This window comes from Parambassis ranga, chromosome 1 (genome assembly GCF_900634625.1).
Source record: "Parambassis ranga chromosome 1, fParRan2.1, whole genome shotgun sequence".
NCBI classification, from domain to species: domain Eukaryota; kingdom Metazoa; phylum Chordata; class Actinopteri; family Ambassidae; genus Parambassis; species Parambassis ranga.
In genome coordinates this window covers 19,608,455-19,623,365 of record NC_041022.1, presented here as the reverse complement: position 1 = coordinate 19,623,365, position 14,911 = coordinate 19,608,455, and the positions used below count along the sequence as shown (strand labels likewise).

The window sequence follows — 14,911 nt, the reverse complement described above, 5'->3', positions numbered from 1 at the left end:
GGGAGTTAGAGGTCCTGACTGAGATGAAACACACAAGTACACACCACAGGCACAGCCAATTTAAGGAGGAGAAGGGATCAGGTATAACTGAGGCAGTTTAAGTAACTCTGGTGATGAAAGTAGCTGGATTAGATGTAGAGTCAAACAACTGGGTTTGTCAGTGATGTAAAGTTAGCTACACGGAGCAGAATTCATTTGATTTTACCAGTTTAATTCCCCACTGACACTAGATTTATTCTGACACTAGATTTATTCTGACACCCCCTCCCGTCCATTGTAATCCCTTTAACCAATAAGAGAAGGAATTTCAAATCAGCCACAGGTTCTACAACTTTTCCATTGGACACTGCTGGAAACACACCTGGGTCCAATTGTGCTTGAAAAACTGTCAGATATGGGAAACATTTCTGTGGATCAATCTGGTGTCATGCTGGCTAGACTGCTGCCCTTGGGGTTATTAAATTGGTTTCTTTGTGCAAGACGAGTAAATCCATCACAGAAGAATGCTGGAGGAAAGTTTCAATGCCTACCTGTAGGTTGTGTCTCTCTAGTCTCATCTCCAGAATGTTATTCTGCTCCTCCAAACGTTGCCTCTCTGTCTCTAAATCTTCAATTTTCTGTCTGTAAAATGTATGCACACAAACAGGGAATGGCAGTATGTAAAATAATGCATGTTGTTGAGTGAACAGGTTAATCTTAGACATACAAAAATAGCATATGAAGGCTAGGTTTATTCAGCACAGGTATAGTCTTGAATTTTAGTTTTTGAATTAGTAGCTGTTGCTACAGATAGTGTGTGCTAACTACCTGAGAATGTTGACCTCTTCTTTGGTCACTAAAGAGATGCCGTCAGCAGCAGAAGCCTGCTGTGTCTTCAGAGACTGCAGCTCCATCTCTACCTGGAAGAGACAAGATAATGAGCCTGGTGGACCAACGTCAGACCACCTCTTGCCATGTGCCCGGCAGACACATTTGCCTCAAGATAAATCTTTTGGACAGTGGGCTGCCAACGTTTCCAGGCATATTTCAAGGCAAACATATCTTTCATACAACATTAGTCAACTTACGGTATTTTTCGTTCAACAGTGTCCCAATCTTTTCACTTGTTCTCATTTTCAAGTCTGTGTTTCTTAGATATTCTCAGATCTGCTTCTCGCCTCCGCAATTATCCCTCATTTCCATTTGCACACCACTTTTCCTCTTTTTTTGTGACAGCATCTGTCTTTCTCTCAGCACATCCTCACTCTTGGTCTTCCCAAGACAGATAAGTAATTACTACTACAGAAGACAGGTGGATTTCACGCGTCAATACTCACTGCCATGGGTAGGTTGATGTCACCTCAGCAACAAGGAGGCACAGAAAAAAGGAAAGCGTTCACACCTGCCAACTCTACACATCATCATAGTTTTATCGTTTGAAGGTAGTTTTATTTAATTCGCAAATATTACTATTAAGATAACAAAATCAAAGCAATAAACCTACAGAATCTGGCAAAGCTGATAAACTAGACTGTTTAACTTCATTTAGAGACATCAATGAAATTTTTGTACAGCCACCCTATCCAGCATCAGTCATGCATTTTCTGTCTAGTGTAAGGAGGCAATAGTCAACACAGAATGGTGTGTTAGTACCAGATCTAGCTGTAAATCACTATCTGGTTGCTATTTTGGCCTGTCCTTTTGAAAAGGTCTGCAGCACTAGCTTCACTGCTGGGGACAGTGGATAAAATGATTTCAGTTGGCATGTTATTCTGAGTGCACATTAGAGCCTCTTTGACTCAAAGTACACCTGCTGGGCTAACAGCTATGAATAAGAAGGTCCCTTGTGTGCAATTTTTTTGGTTAATAAATAATAATATTGTCATAAATTTTGTCTAAAATTTTGCAACTTTTTTTAACCAAGGATTTTGACTGAGATAATTACATTAAGGTTTAAATGTGTTGAATCATATGAGTGTTGTCATCATATGAATGATGTGTCTACTAAACACACATAGATTGTAACCATCAACAATGCATCTCTACATCCTCCTTGTGTATGGCCCAGAACTCACCAGGCAACAAACACAGTACAGATGACCTTTCCCACACACCCTTTAACCTTCCAAATTAGGCCAAGGAGCAAGACGGAATGTGGGACCTAAACACCAAAGCTTTATTTTCCTTGGTCAATAACTACTGCTAATAACTACAATAAATCGGACAGTAAGAGAGCATGTATACTTACTGCTTGTAGCTGTAGTTTCAGTGTCCCAGTCTCTTCTTGCGCTTTGGTCAGTTGAGCCTGATTTCATATAATAAAAAAAAGTTATAGATATGCAATACAAACATTTTCTGATGCTTTAGATGCACTACTGACAGAAACTAAGTACAAGTCGTAAGTAGTATCAGACTTGACAGGAATAAAGAACCATCTCCAAAGAGTTTGGACTCAGATAATATTTTGTGGAAGGATCAGACCAGAAAATTACATTGCAATTGAATATTAAACGTATCCTCTCTGTGAAACATGTTGTTGTTTGTAGAAAGAGATGTGTGCCTGTTTTTCTGTTTGTTGAATTATACCAGTGAACTCTGAAGGGAAATGTCAGGACATCTGTCTGTTAGCTGAGAAGATTTACCAGGTCATGCCAAAAGACAACAAACTTTTCACAAACTTTGGAGCAGCACTGTATGTAAACGGAGCAGGGGTCAAATGCAATGTTTTTTAATATTAGTATAATAAATATGTATTTCACACCTCCATCTCTGCATTGTGGCTCTGAGTCCTCTGTAGTACGTCCTCTGCCTCTTTGAGTCGTTTGCTGAGTTGAGGGGAGTACTCAGTAGAGGCCAGCTCAGTGTCATAAGACTCCAGTATGGCACGCATCCCGTCACGTTCCTGAAAGACATAAAGTAGATTATATTGGTGTATGGAAGATTTTTGATGTTTTACTTTCCTATGATTTAATATAGCAGCAAATGTGCAAGGTACATAGTAGAGGCAGCTTCTTCTTTATAAAGACAAGACTGCTTGTAACGGCTTTGGTCTCCTCAGTGAATCACATGACTGGTTCGAACCACTCGATGCTGCTTCGACTTGGCTGAAACTGGCTCAGTCCAAAAACAAAGGAAAAAATATTGTTTCTCGATAAAAGTTTGAACTACCATCCACCAGGCCTTCTCCCAACTACTTCAATACTTTTATAGAATCAACTGACCAACCAATTAATCAATCTTGACAAAAAAATATGTACATCAGAAATCCTGGTTACACCCATCACATAATTGAGATACTGTATCCTATTTCACCACTAAATATCACTGAAACGAAGATTTGAATGAATGAACCCATACTCAAGACAATTGATGAAGTGGTTCAATACTGATTCATTGCTTCATTTGCACATAACTGTTAGCTGCATCCTCACTCCAAGCAGATGGAGGGAGGATGAAAACCTCTTCAAGCCAACACTTCACTTAGAATGACAAGCCTTCTCCTAGTAGATCACAAGCCTGTCTCACTCTGCCAGTATGCTTGATGTTTTTGTATGATCATTTTCTATATGCAGTAAGAGGATTTTGTTTCCAAAGCAAACACAAATCTTTCCAAAGAAGAACCAGTCCATTGCAGTATGTATCTACAAACTGTCAAAAGAAATCCGTGTATGATTGAAGATGATGGTGCAACAGATGTACAAATGGTCTGGCAATATCCATTCACAAACCACAGTGAAGCAGCATAACTGGGCCTTTCAGCTGCCCTTAGATAACATTACAACATCTCAACCAGTGGTTCAATCCAGCCATTTATAACGTTGAATAACTAGTCAGAACGCACACGCAGGAAGTTGGTGACACAATCAGGGATATATTGTTCAACAGGGATTTAACAAGTATGACCCTTTTTGTTAACATCAACTCAAGGTCACGATTGTGACACTGGATACCGCATAAATATAACAAAAAACTTCCACTCAGTGCAACCAATCTATATTTGTTTAAACGCTGGCAAAAGCCCATTTATTATGAGGATTAACATATAGTCAAGAATGTTAAACTGATACATCTCCTCTCTATTTCTCACTGTGCTGGTCCACTTAGTATTATGAAGCAAGGCAGGTGCAAACTCGAGTTGTTTGGACACAGGGATGTCGCTTTTGTGTGAAGGAAAAAGAGTGAAGCATTCTACCCTAAAAATATCATCTCTACAGTTAAGTTTGGTGGAGGGAGCATAATAGTTTAGGGTTGTTTTTCAACCAATACGCCAGTCAACCTTCTTAAAGTACCGGTAAGTGGCATCATGAAAAAAAAGGACGAAATGGTTGGCAGAGAACATTATCAACTTCTTAAGAGTGGCCAGGCCAAAGTCACTTGGCTTGACTTGCCATCGATTACTGAGAGAAGGTATGAATAATTTTGGACATGGAACAATAGTTTCTTCACCACAATGTCTTACGGTATTTTGCTACTTTGTTGTGTCATTTTCAGCCAGAATAGATAAATTAAATGAGTAGAAATTCATTTTACTTTTAATTTGGGTATGAATAATTTTGGCCTTAACTGTATGTCATCACACAACTGCCTGTGAGATTCTCCTTAAAAAGGAGGGAGTATAATGAGTGAAAAGAAAAGTAAATACAGAAAAAAGCACAAACACATTTGGAGGTCAGTGTGAATGTGTTTCTTCTCCATATTAACCAGCAGGCCCTTCGGCTGTTTACTGTCCATTAACGTGCAAAGAAATTTACTCCATCTAAATCAAAAATCTGTCAGCTCTTTTCTGATAGAAACTCAATTTAAAAACACACAAACAAGTGAGTGATAAAACTACAATTACAGTTTTCATCAGCCATTTTTTTTTTAAATTGCTTTTGTGTCAACTGTTCTTATCTAGCGCGTGAAGCAGTGACTGTGCCTTTAATAGGCGAGGAAGTCTGTCCTGCAAAAGAGTAAAAAGTATAAGAAACAAAATATCTGAGCAGGCTGATGGTAGCTTAAAGTGATGTGGTAGGCTTGAGGCAGAGGGAAGGATTCATTTTGCTTTCGAAGACGGAAACAAGTGTGTGCGTACTCCATGAGAACAGTGCTCCGAAAAGAAAATAATGTCACTTTGTTCTCTGAGCACTTGTTTGTGAGGTCTTGCAGCTTGTTCTCGACACATCTTCTGAGCAGAACTTTTGTTGTTCGTCGTGTGCGAGACCAGTTTTGTGATTGGTCAGAATTTTAGGGCCGTATGAAGAGTTCTACACAGACGTTTCTCATTAAGTATAAAATGTCCAGGCTGAAATGAACTTTGGTTTTGTTCTTGCCACCTCAGGAACACAAAGAGATTTCTGTTCTTGTGGAGTATTTAACAATGCTAAAGCTGGATCCATACTCCACGAGAACAAAGAATTCTCTTCTTGCTGCCTGCGCTCCGACTACAAAATCACGTCATTTTTCCTCTCGGAGCGCCTGTTCGGCAGCTCTCGCGGACACATGGCCCGGGCAGAACTTTTTCTCTCAGTTGTGTGCGAGAACAATTGTGTGATTGGTCGGAATTTAGGTGGCGTGATGAATGGGGAGAAGCGCACAAGCTTCTTCAGGTGCACAGAACACACAGACAGAAGGAGGAAGTACAATGACGATGGACAGTTTAGAGGAGCAGCTGGCAAACAACTCCTGGAAGGAGAAACATGGCGCACAGCAGAGAGTGTTTGTCCATAAGGTGGCGATAAAAATTAATCCCAGTATTGATCACGGCAGTTCAGTGGCTCGACGCACAAATTAAACACCGGGAGGCGGGATGTATTATTCCAGACAGGAGTGTGAATACTCCGTGCCGAAACAAACTTTTTTTGCTCTTACCACCCAGGGAGGGAAAAGAAAGTTCTTTGTTCTCATGGAGTGTGGATCCAGCTTAAGCGCAGCAGAGCACCAATAACAGATCATCCTTATGCCACCAAAACAGCTCTGGCATGCTGAACCATGAATTCCACAAGACCTATGAAGGTATCAGGGAGCAAATTGTTATAAGAGATCCTTGAAATCATGTTTGAGGTGGGGTCTATGTGGACTAGCCTTACTTCTCCAGCGCAATACTATTATTGAACAATTTTTTTTTTTTCCAGTGGTGCAGGGCACATTATCCTGCCACTGTAACAATGAATGTTGAAGTAGCCAGTGCCAAAATAGGACCAAGGTATCCCAGCAGCAACCCATCCTCCCAAACTAGAGGAATTGCTGTTTTTCTTTATCCATTTTATATATTAGTAGAGTTGGACAAAATTAAATTAATGTAAGATCCCTCCAGGCATGTTTGAAGATGTCTGTAGATGTTTTTTAAAAAATTATTTACTATTAAAAATAAACTAAATTACCAGTTACTTTTATAAATCCTCTCTGAAAACTCAAAACTACAAACATGCAAAATCTCTTTCATTACAAAAGCTGAAATGTTGTCTTCTACATCACTGAAAGACCTTTGATTTGTGGCTTAGGACTCCACATAACCTTAGGACCTTTGGAAATCCCAAAGAAATGTTCCACTTTCAGCAGAAAGAATGATCTTAGAACTATCACTCTCTAAAGTGAGTCAAACAAGCAAAAGAGGCAACGATAAGGACTGGGTGGACATCTTCATTTTTTGTGATGGCACGGAAATAAAATGGCTCCATGTTGGCCTTGTAAATAGATTAAAAGTAAGCTTTTAGAGCAGCCCTACTGTATGTATCTATTATGATGTGGTTTTCTCATAGCTGACTAAATGAATACATGACTAAATACATAAACTTGAATGTACTTTAACCAGAATCATTTAACTTTATAAATATGTGGCTGGTAGGCTGGTAATAACTATGTCTGAATAAATAAAAGGGTCAAATTATTAAAAAAGGCCATTATTCTACAACAAATACAAGCGATATTTTTAAAAAATTCACAGTAACGTCATTCAGACCATAGGAATACTTGCTCAAGTGCAAAAGATCGATGTGGCTGAAGCATTCATCAATCAAGTCTTATTTAAAGCACGCCCTGATTATGGCAGTCTTTGAGTGTGTGTGTGTGTGTGTGTGTGTGTGTGTGTGTGTGTGTGTGTGTGTGTGTTTTGTGTACTACGAGCCTGAGCATGATGAGCTAGGGAATTACACATTGAGAAATCAATATCACAGTGAGGTCTAGTCAAGAACTGCAGAGGTGGGGAAACCAAGCTAGAGGGATAAAGGGAGTCACATGACATTCGCTGGCCAATTAGCAAGAGAGGGAGGTTAAAGGGGAGATTAGGAATTCTGTGCTGGCCTTGAAATTAAATTTGGTGAGTGTTTAAAGTGAAATTCTGACTGTGTGTGATGGATGTCATGTTGATGTCAAGGTCATGTTGTTAAGGAATGCACACATACTAATAGGTCTGGGGTTTAGTGTGTGTTTATATGTGTAACTTTGACATCAGGTACCTTAGTTAACAATAACACTCTCTTCTGTAATCGACGGACAAGAGCATCCTGCGTCTCCCTCTTCTTCTGCTCCTCCAGAGTCTTGCTGCGCTGCTGGGTCAGCTCTGCACGAAGCTCAGACTGTGACCGCTCCACACTCCTCACACTGACAGGTCAGGATAAATGAGTAGGTGGGAAGCAATTGTGTGTGTGTGTGTGCGCACGTTAATAACAGAAGGGAGAGAAAGGGCAGAGAAAGAAAATGAAGCAGGTTTATTAGTGTTGAATGTTCAGATAATCTGAGAAAAGCAATTCATAGTCAATTTAGAACAACACTCCCAAACACACAACTTACCTGACTGACACCACATAATACAACAGTCTAGAAATTATTTGCAGCAGAGATTTGTGCCAGGTCTGATCAATACGACAATAATTATAACGAAGGGCAATAATTACCCTGTGAGCTCCCTTCATGGTCCCCTCCCACACCCACCCCTCTCCCATTCTGCTGTTTCTAATATTTCATAATGAGCCCAATACGCTCAGAAGAAGGGAAACGCTTGTTAGCTAATGAAAGGTTTCTTAGCTAGACTGAGCTGCTGCAGCATGAATGTACCAGAGCATGCGCAAAGCCCTCCCTGCAGACATCACCTCTGTCTAAACAGGACAAGTTTAATTAGTGAATTCCCTCTCTCACACTCACAATCTCTCTTACACACACACACTCACACACCAGTGGTTACTGTCAGGAGTGCTATCAGAATCAGGACCAGTTTAATTAACTTTGTGACAATTAAGGACTTCTCAGAGATATGCTCTAATAGATACATGGGGGAAGAGAGGCATGCAGGCAGACAGAATAAAAGAAATAAGTCTGAGGGGAGAGAAAGAGATTTTAAAGTGTGTGTGCGTGTTACCGGCTGTTGAGTGTGTAGTTTTGTTCTTTTAGTGCAATTTCTCTTTGCTGGATCTGAATCACCTCCCTGGACAGATCTTCTGGTTTCCTACAGACAGACCCAGAACACAACAGTTAGCATGCACATGTGTACACACACAGATGCACAATGAAAAAATCAATATGACTGAGAAAGAAGAAAAACAGAATAGATGAAAATGATGGTGTTTACATATTCTATTGTTTGTCGGACAGTTGGGGAGCTGGGAATGACATGAGCAACAGAGGGAGAGATGAGCAGAAATGTAGGCTAAATACTGGTTAGCAGTGAACAAAACTCTCACTCTGTGGGAGAAATTGACAAGTCACAAAATGGACACAAACACAACAGAGTCTGTCATATACATTCAAACATGACAATATATAATAGACAGTTCAAGTTAAATTCAAGGCTGGATAGAGCAAAGTCAAGAGCATCAAATTTGGGTGCCACTGATTTTTACCTTGTCCAGGTAGGTTTTAGGTATTGAAATTTCATGACTAAAATATGAGTTAATGAATCATTTATTGAAAGTGTCTTGTATCTTCCTTCCTAAGTTATTCTACCTGTTCTGTACACATTAGTTTCCTGATATTATGAGTGGCCTCTTGTTTTTTTTTCAGGCCATAAACCAGTCATCTTTGCTTATGTTGCAAATAACAGTTCGGCTGCATACTATTGGGTGAGAAGTTATGAACAACTACAAGGTTATTATGGTTAACCCTGAAAAGGGTAAATGCACTCTTGGGCTACTGCACAGCTTCTGTTCACAGTTATGGTGTGTGGCTAACACCAGATTTCATTTGGAGTGATGCTGTTAAACTGTGGGCTCTGTGCGACAGCACAAAACTTATCACAAAAGGTCAAAGCCATTTATGAGTAAACATCAAATTATTTATTTATTTTACTTTAATATATCCAGACCAATGCATAATCTGACTGTTAATTTTAAGTTTTATAGGTTTAATACCAACAATCTGTGGTATTATTCCTGTTCTTTTGATTAGTAACCATGAGAAGAGGTAAGAAAAAAGTTAAATCTGTAGATAATGTTGTTTGGAACAGCATCAATGTGCGTAACTGCTTAAAAATAGCAATATGATTCACAAATAATAAGCACACAAATCTTAATTATTATCTTCATAGACAACTATAGATACACATGCATCTGACAGTCTTGGTTCTGTCTTTAGGTTGTGAAAAACAATTTCTCGAAAAGCTTTCTATATTTTTAATCATCTGTCCTTTAACAGCAGAATGTTAAGAAAATATTTTCATTTTCTAATTCTCTCGCAATTTTATTTTCAATTGTCGACCACATCGGCAGACAAATAGGCAGGCTCAATGTCATCAAGCCATGTACCAGAAGGAATGAAAATTACTAGTAGCAAGCAGCCAAATGCTGGCAAATTCAAGCTGTGGCTCGAAGGATTGTCTACTTCACCAGGCAGCCACACTGATTGCTGTTTTGGAGGTTTTTTCTGTTTTAGCTGGCAAACCAGCAAAATAACTGGTTAGGTTGTAGAAAGCAAACTCTTCAATAACACCATTAATATGCTGCACTACATTCTTTTCATACCACTAATGATCATCACAAAATGTCTAGTAACAGAAGAACAGCCTATAAAACAACCAGGCACAAAATATCAGTATCTGACAATGAGTGAAATGACTTGGTGGCAAGCAACATTTGATTAATACAAACACACATAGTGTGTGTATATTTAATGGCAAAACACCAAGCACCCTATACAAGCAGCTTTGTTTCTATGCTAACATTAATTCAGATTGCTGATTGCCCTCAGATACAGTGTCAGACTGTCACTGCCATGTCATCAAATTTTCTTTCTTCTAATCTGCTTTTTAAACTTTGTCTAGAAAACTTTGACAACACCTAATAAGATTCAGCACAGCAAAATCATGAAATAATGACTGTTTAATAGCCTACAAGGCAATCACTTTTTCCCCATTAACGCATAAATCCACATCACCACCTTCTTTCACACAGCAGCACTGTTGAGCAACAAATTGCTCAATATAAACACAATACTTGACCTTACATCACAAGACTGCAATAACACCTTGACACACCTGACAATTAAAATTTGGACTTTTGGTAAATAATATAAATGGCTTAAAACTCAGTGCTGATCTTCAAGCTGCATTAACCCATGAGCCTCACATGTATAGCTGCCATTTGCAGTCATATGCCCAACATATTCCTTCAACCCTTTTATAAATAATGCTAATATACTGTGTGGATGAGTTTCATTAAACCTTCTCCTTACGTCATAGTTTACCTTAAAGAAAAGGGGTGTGTGTGCACGAACATTTATCCCAACATTGCATAAAACAGGTCTGCAGTGTCTCAAGAGGAAACATGCGATCGTTCTTCCAGCAGCTGTTTTGACTGAATGCCTTGACACACACAAAAGTAGGTAAAGATAGACAGCTATTCACATGAGGTAGAATCAATCCACCGTGATGTGGCACATTTATTTAGAGTGACCACAGCTCCATCTAGTGGTACGTCTTCAGATTTCATTAAAAATGTGAAAAATACATAGAAAACACAAATATTGATGATGCCCATCTTTTTCTCCTCCAACCACACATGTTTTCATATAGTGTCTGACCTTATGTTGAGTCCAGTAGACTGCCCAAGGTTCTCCCATGCTTGGAGCTTCTCAGCCAGCCTCTAAGCATTGGTGAGACAAAAGGTATAGATATAGATTTCTATATATAGTAGCGTATAGTTGTTTCTTTTAATTTTATGTGACTGTGAATAGTTATGTCTTACACAGCTGTACACAGCTTACCTCTTTCTCCAGTTCCATGTTCACTAACTCTTCTTTAGTTTTCTCCATCCTCTCCAGCTTCTTCCGTAATCCATCCACCTCCTCTTTCAACAGGCTGCAGTTCTCTCTACTCTCCCTGGACAGAACAAAGACAAAATAACATCTTGAAAAGAACGTTAACCATAATTCATATGCACTGTTGCTGTATTTATTATTGCATGAATACAGCAGAGGAAGAAAGAAATAGTGAGGAATGACAGACACCAAAAGACTGGTGTCCCAGTCGAACTCGGCATCTCCCTCTGCAAGTCACAATAGACCACTCAAGGCTTGCCTTTCCACCTTTCTGAGTAAGCGAGGTACAGACATACTCACGCCACTTACATGAAACCTCTTACATCTCTTCACAGTGCCACACTTGAGTGAAGTTCAGCAGAGCCTTTTTTCCACTGATGCTGCCAAGCCCATTCCCTTGGCTGCTTCAGATTCATCGACCATGTTTATGTGTCATAACTGCTTGGCCAACTGGTCAGGTTGTCTCTAGCTTCATTCAGCGTTTCGCCGACAGGTATATTAGGGGGGGCGGCCCGCATCCCCAACGACAAGTCAATTTTATTCCTATATAGCACCAGATCATAACAGAAGTCATTTAAGGTTTCCTTTACTATAGAACCACTCTACACCTTGTTGTTTTATTAAACAAACTACAGTCCTATGTTATTCATCTTATTTGCACGGCGGCATGTCATCTCTGTACATGCGTCTCTAATGCGTTTACAATTCAACGCTGCTGTCTGTGCCCAGTGGCCTGATGTGCATACACACACCCGCAGACATGCGTGTGCACATACAGGTGAGAACACTCCTACCACAGCACAATAGAGAGCAGCATGTGTTGTTTGTTTTGCTCACTATTGTTTATCACATGCTAGCTGGTTCACTAAACTCCCAATGACTACCCCACGCCCCCACCTAGCAGTAAACCAAGGGGAAACACTGACATTCACACTTTGATGTCTTTCAAATGTGGTAAGATAATGAAAAATACAGCTACAGTGAATGGTTTGGTAAAGGGGTAAAATGGACCACACATTAACTGTATCATGCAAGTCCCAGTCAAACCCCAGATTTCACATATATTCTTTCTAAAAAGAAAACAGGCATGAAAGTACCAAAACAGTTGCACACTATTTTTCTTTATATGAATAAAAGGCACAATGTCTTACAAACATAGAGCATTTTACCTGAGAAAGGCATTATCATCTCTAAGGCGCTTCAGCTCTTTCTCTAAATCTGGAACTTTGGCCACCTCTGACTTAACAGTCTTCACAATAGCAATGTCCTGCTCCTGGAGAGCAAGACGTCTCTCCAACTCCTGCCAAAATACAAAGTGAGAATTCAGTTAAAACTAATTCCAATAGTACATTTCAGAGCATTGCAAAAGCTCATTACTTTCGTCTTTATTAAACTTAGAGAGTTATTTAACCCAACAAAAACTGTGCATATATACATGTGTGTAAGTTGGGTCTATCTATGAATTGTGGACAGAGGTGTTTGGTTCCTCATGTACCAACTCTGTGAATGGAGACAAAAAAGCAGTGCCACAACATACCTTAATTTTGATTATGTGCTCCGAGCAAGAGGACTGGGAAGCCTGAAGGCTCTGGCAGAGCTGAGACACGTCCTGATACTTCCTGATTATAATACCAACAGAAATGTGTGGTCAGCATCCATCTTATCCAGCACAACTCAATATTCATTAGCATGAAACAGAGCTAGGCAAGGGGGTAGTGTCTGCACCTGCGCTGTAAATCCAGCTGTTCCTGCAGTTCCTGGCCTTCCAGGGTTTGAGTGGAAATTGTTGAGTCTTGGTTTTGAATTTTCTGCTTGAGCTCTCTGATCTCATCCTTCAAAGAACTGATAGTCTGGGAACAGATTAAGATGTAAGCCAACATAAGTTGGGAGACATGACCAGAGTAGCAAAATAGGTGGATCTGTGCCATTCAATGCATGTACCTGGTTAGCTGTACTGAGTTTAGCATCTCTCTCTTCCAGTTTCTTGTTCAGACCTTCCAGGTTCTGACGGAGAGCATGATTTGCCTCCACCTGCTCTGACAGGTTCTTAGTCACATCGGTCTCTCGCTCCTCTAGCTTTTTTATCCTGCCCAAAAGTCCCTGGTTCCGGTCCGCCTGATGCTGTATCATAAAAGATTGAGAAATACTTTAACTCAGTGTTTTATTTCAAACACTGCATCGTGTGGGATTTTCTGGGGGATGAAGTGCTGAGGACGTGCAAGAATGTCTACTTTGTATTCTATAAGGTAAAACGATATGCAACTTTTACCTCCAAGTCTCGTGCACTGTCAGAAGCGGCCTTCTCTAGTTCAAAGCGAGCCCGTTTGTGACTCAGCTCCATCTGCTTCTTTTCCTGGTCCAGCTGTAGGAAGCGATTCTTAGCATGAACCCTCTCTGCTGCTTCCAAGAGCTAACAGACAGGAGAAGTTAGTTAGTCAGTCAGTGCCTGGGCTGGACACTGGTACTACCTGTGCTCAGCTTAATGCTTAATTTCTCCATACCTCCATGCTGCGTTTATACTGGCTCTGCAGGTTCCCACTCCCCACAGAGTGCTCTGACAGCCGCTGTGGATATTCAGGGCGGCTGATGAAGGAATTAAAGGACTTCAGGGTCGTTAACACTGTGGTATCATCTTCTAAATCCATTCTGACAGTCACTGTGGGTGAAGTACACAATCAAAAGGTTCATGATAGGATAGGAGCATGAGTCAGCAAAACAACATAGAAACATTGCGTTCTGATACGACAATAGAGCTAAAGCTACAGTTAGATACCTGTATATCTCTCGGGAACACTTTTTTTGTAGATTGAACTATGTAACCCTTTTAACATGGGCCAAAAAACGGCAGGGCATTAGCTTCCGTGCTCACGGGCACAAAGAACGAAATAAGTTACACAAGTTAAACCAGCAGCTAACACAACAAGCCAATATTTATGTTAGTCTCCACATTAAGTGGTTTTTTAGCACTTTGTCCGTCCTGTCGTTGTAAAGTTAGCTTTTTAAAATCTTGTTCTCAGCACAACAGACATTGCAGCCATTAAGAAGGTTCTAGAAAGCTATTCATTTACAGATTTCCAACAGACTGGCCTCGTTTGGACGCACACGCCTCACCTCAGAGATGACTTGTTGTTTGTTTGCGAAGAGGAGCAAGTTGGTGCAGATAAGTTATCTGTGCTCTGCTAGCGTATGTTAGCTCACAACACCGAGTGCTACAGAAATCCCTCCAGTTTAGCTCGAACGAGAGAAGCGCAAAATCACGAGACTTCGTGAAGTATCGCGAGACTGTTGCAGACCCGGAGAGGATCCACGCATGTTTCATTTAAAGCAGTGGGAATATTATGATTACCACCACAGCTGGTACATCATTTGAACCCCCAAAAGAGATTAAAAAAACATATATAGTGGGGTATATTAATTTATTTTCAGTCTGGCACCTGTAGGTATTTGAATTCAAAGTGCAGTTGTCTGGTCTGGCCCACAGAGAGCAGCACTGCTATATTTATCAGTTTATATATGTCACACAGGATGAGTGGTCAGATGATAAATACGTAAAGCAAAGGCCAATGTATCTTAACAATAAGCACAAATAAAAAGCCATTGATTGACTTCCACATTAATACTTAGTTAAGTTAAAGTAGATCTGGATACCAGGCACTGATGGCATTCATGTGGCTTTGACATTGGTTTCACTGTAGCACTGATGGCA

At 40.1% G+C, this 14,911-nt stretch overlaps 1 protein-coding gene across 1 annotated transcript in view; it reads right to left on the bottom strand.

Moving 5' to 3' along the window:
• The window catches only part of mad1l1 (mitotic arrest deficient 1 like 1), a 44,948-nt gene extending 30,491 nt beyond the window's left edge, over positions 1–14,457 (bottom strand). Inside the window, exons 1-15 of the mRNA XM_028415646.1 lie at positions 14,317–14,457; positions 13,707–13,861; positions 13,475–13,615; positions 13,147–13,326; positions 12,931–13,055; positions 12,743–12,824; positions 12,375–12,505; positions 11,152–11,266; positions 10,969–11,030; positions 8,315–8,401; positions 7,416–7,560; positions 2,741–2,881; positions 2,228–2,284; positions 808–899; positions 531–621 (exon numbers count right to left, since the gene is read on the bottom strand). Of these exons, the coding sequence (XP_028271447.1) occupies positions 531–621; positions 808–899; positions 2,228–2,284; positions 2,741–2,881; positions 7,416–7,560; positions 8,315–8,401; positions 10,969–11,030; positions 11,152–11,266; positions 12,375–12,505; positions 12,743–12,824; positions 12,931–13,055; positions 13,147–13,326; positions 13,475–13,615; positions 13,707–13,850 (1,593 nt within the window). The 5' untranslated portion in view covers positions 13,851–13,861; positions 14,317–14,457. The remainder of the gene's footprint in view (positions 1–530; positions 622–807; positions 900–2,227; positions 2,285–2,740; positions 2,882–7,415; positions 7,561–8,314; positions 8,402–10,968; positions 11,031–11,151; positions 11,267–12,374; positions 12,506–12,742; positions 12,825–12,930; positions 13,056–13,146; positions 13,327–13,474; positions 13,616–13,706; positions 13,862–14,316) is intronic.
• Between the last annotated feature and the right edge of the window lie 454 nt (positions 14,458–14,911).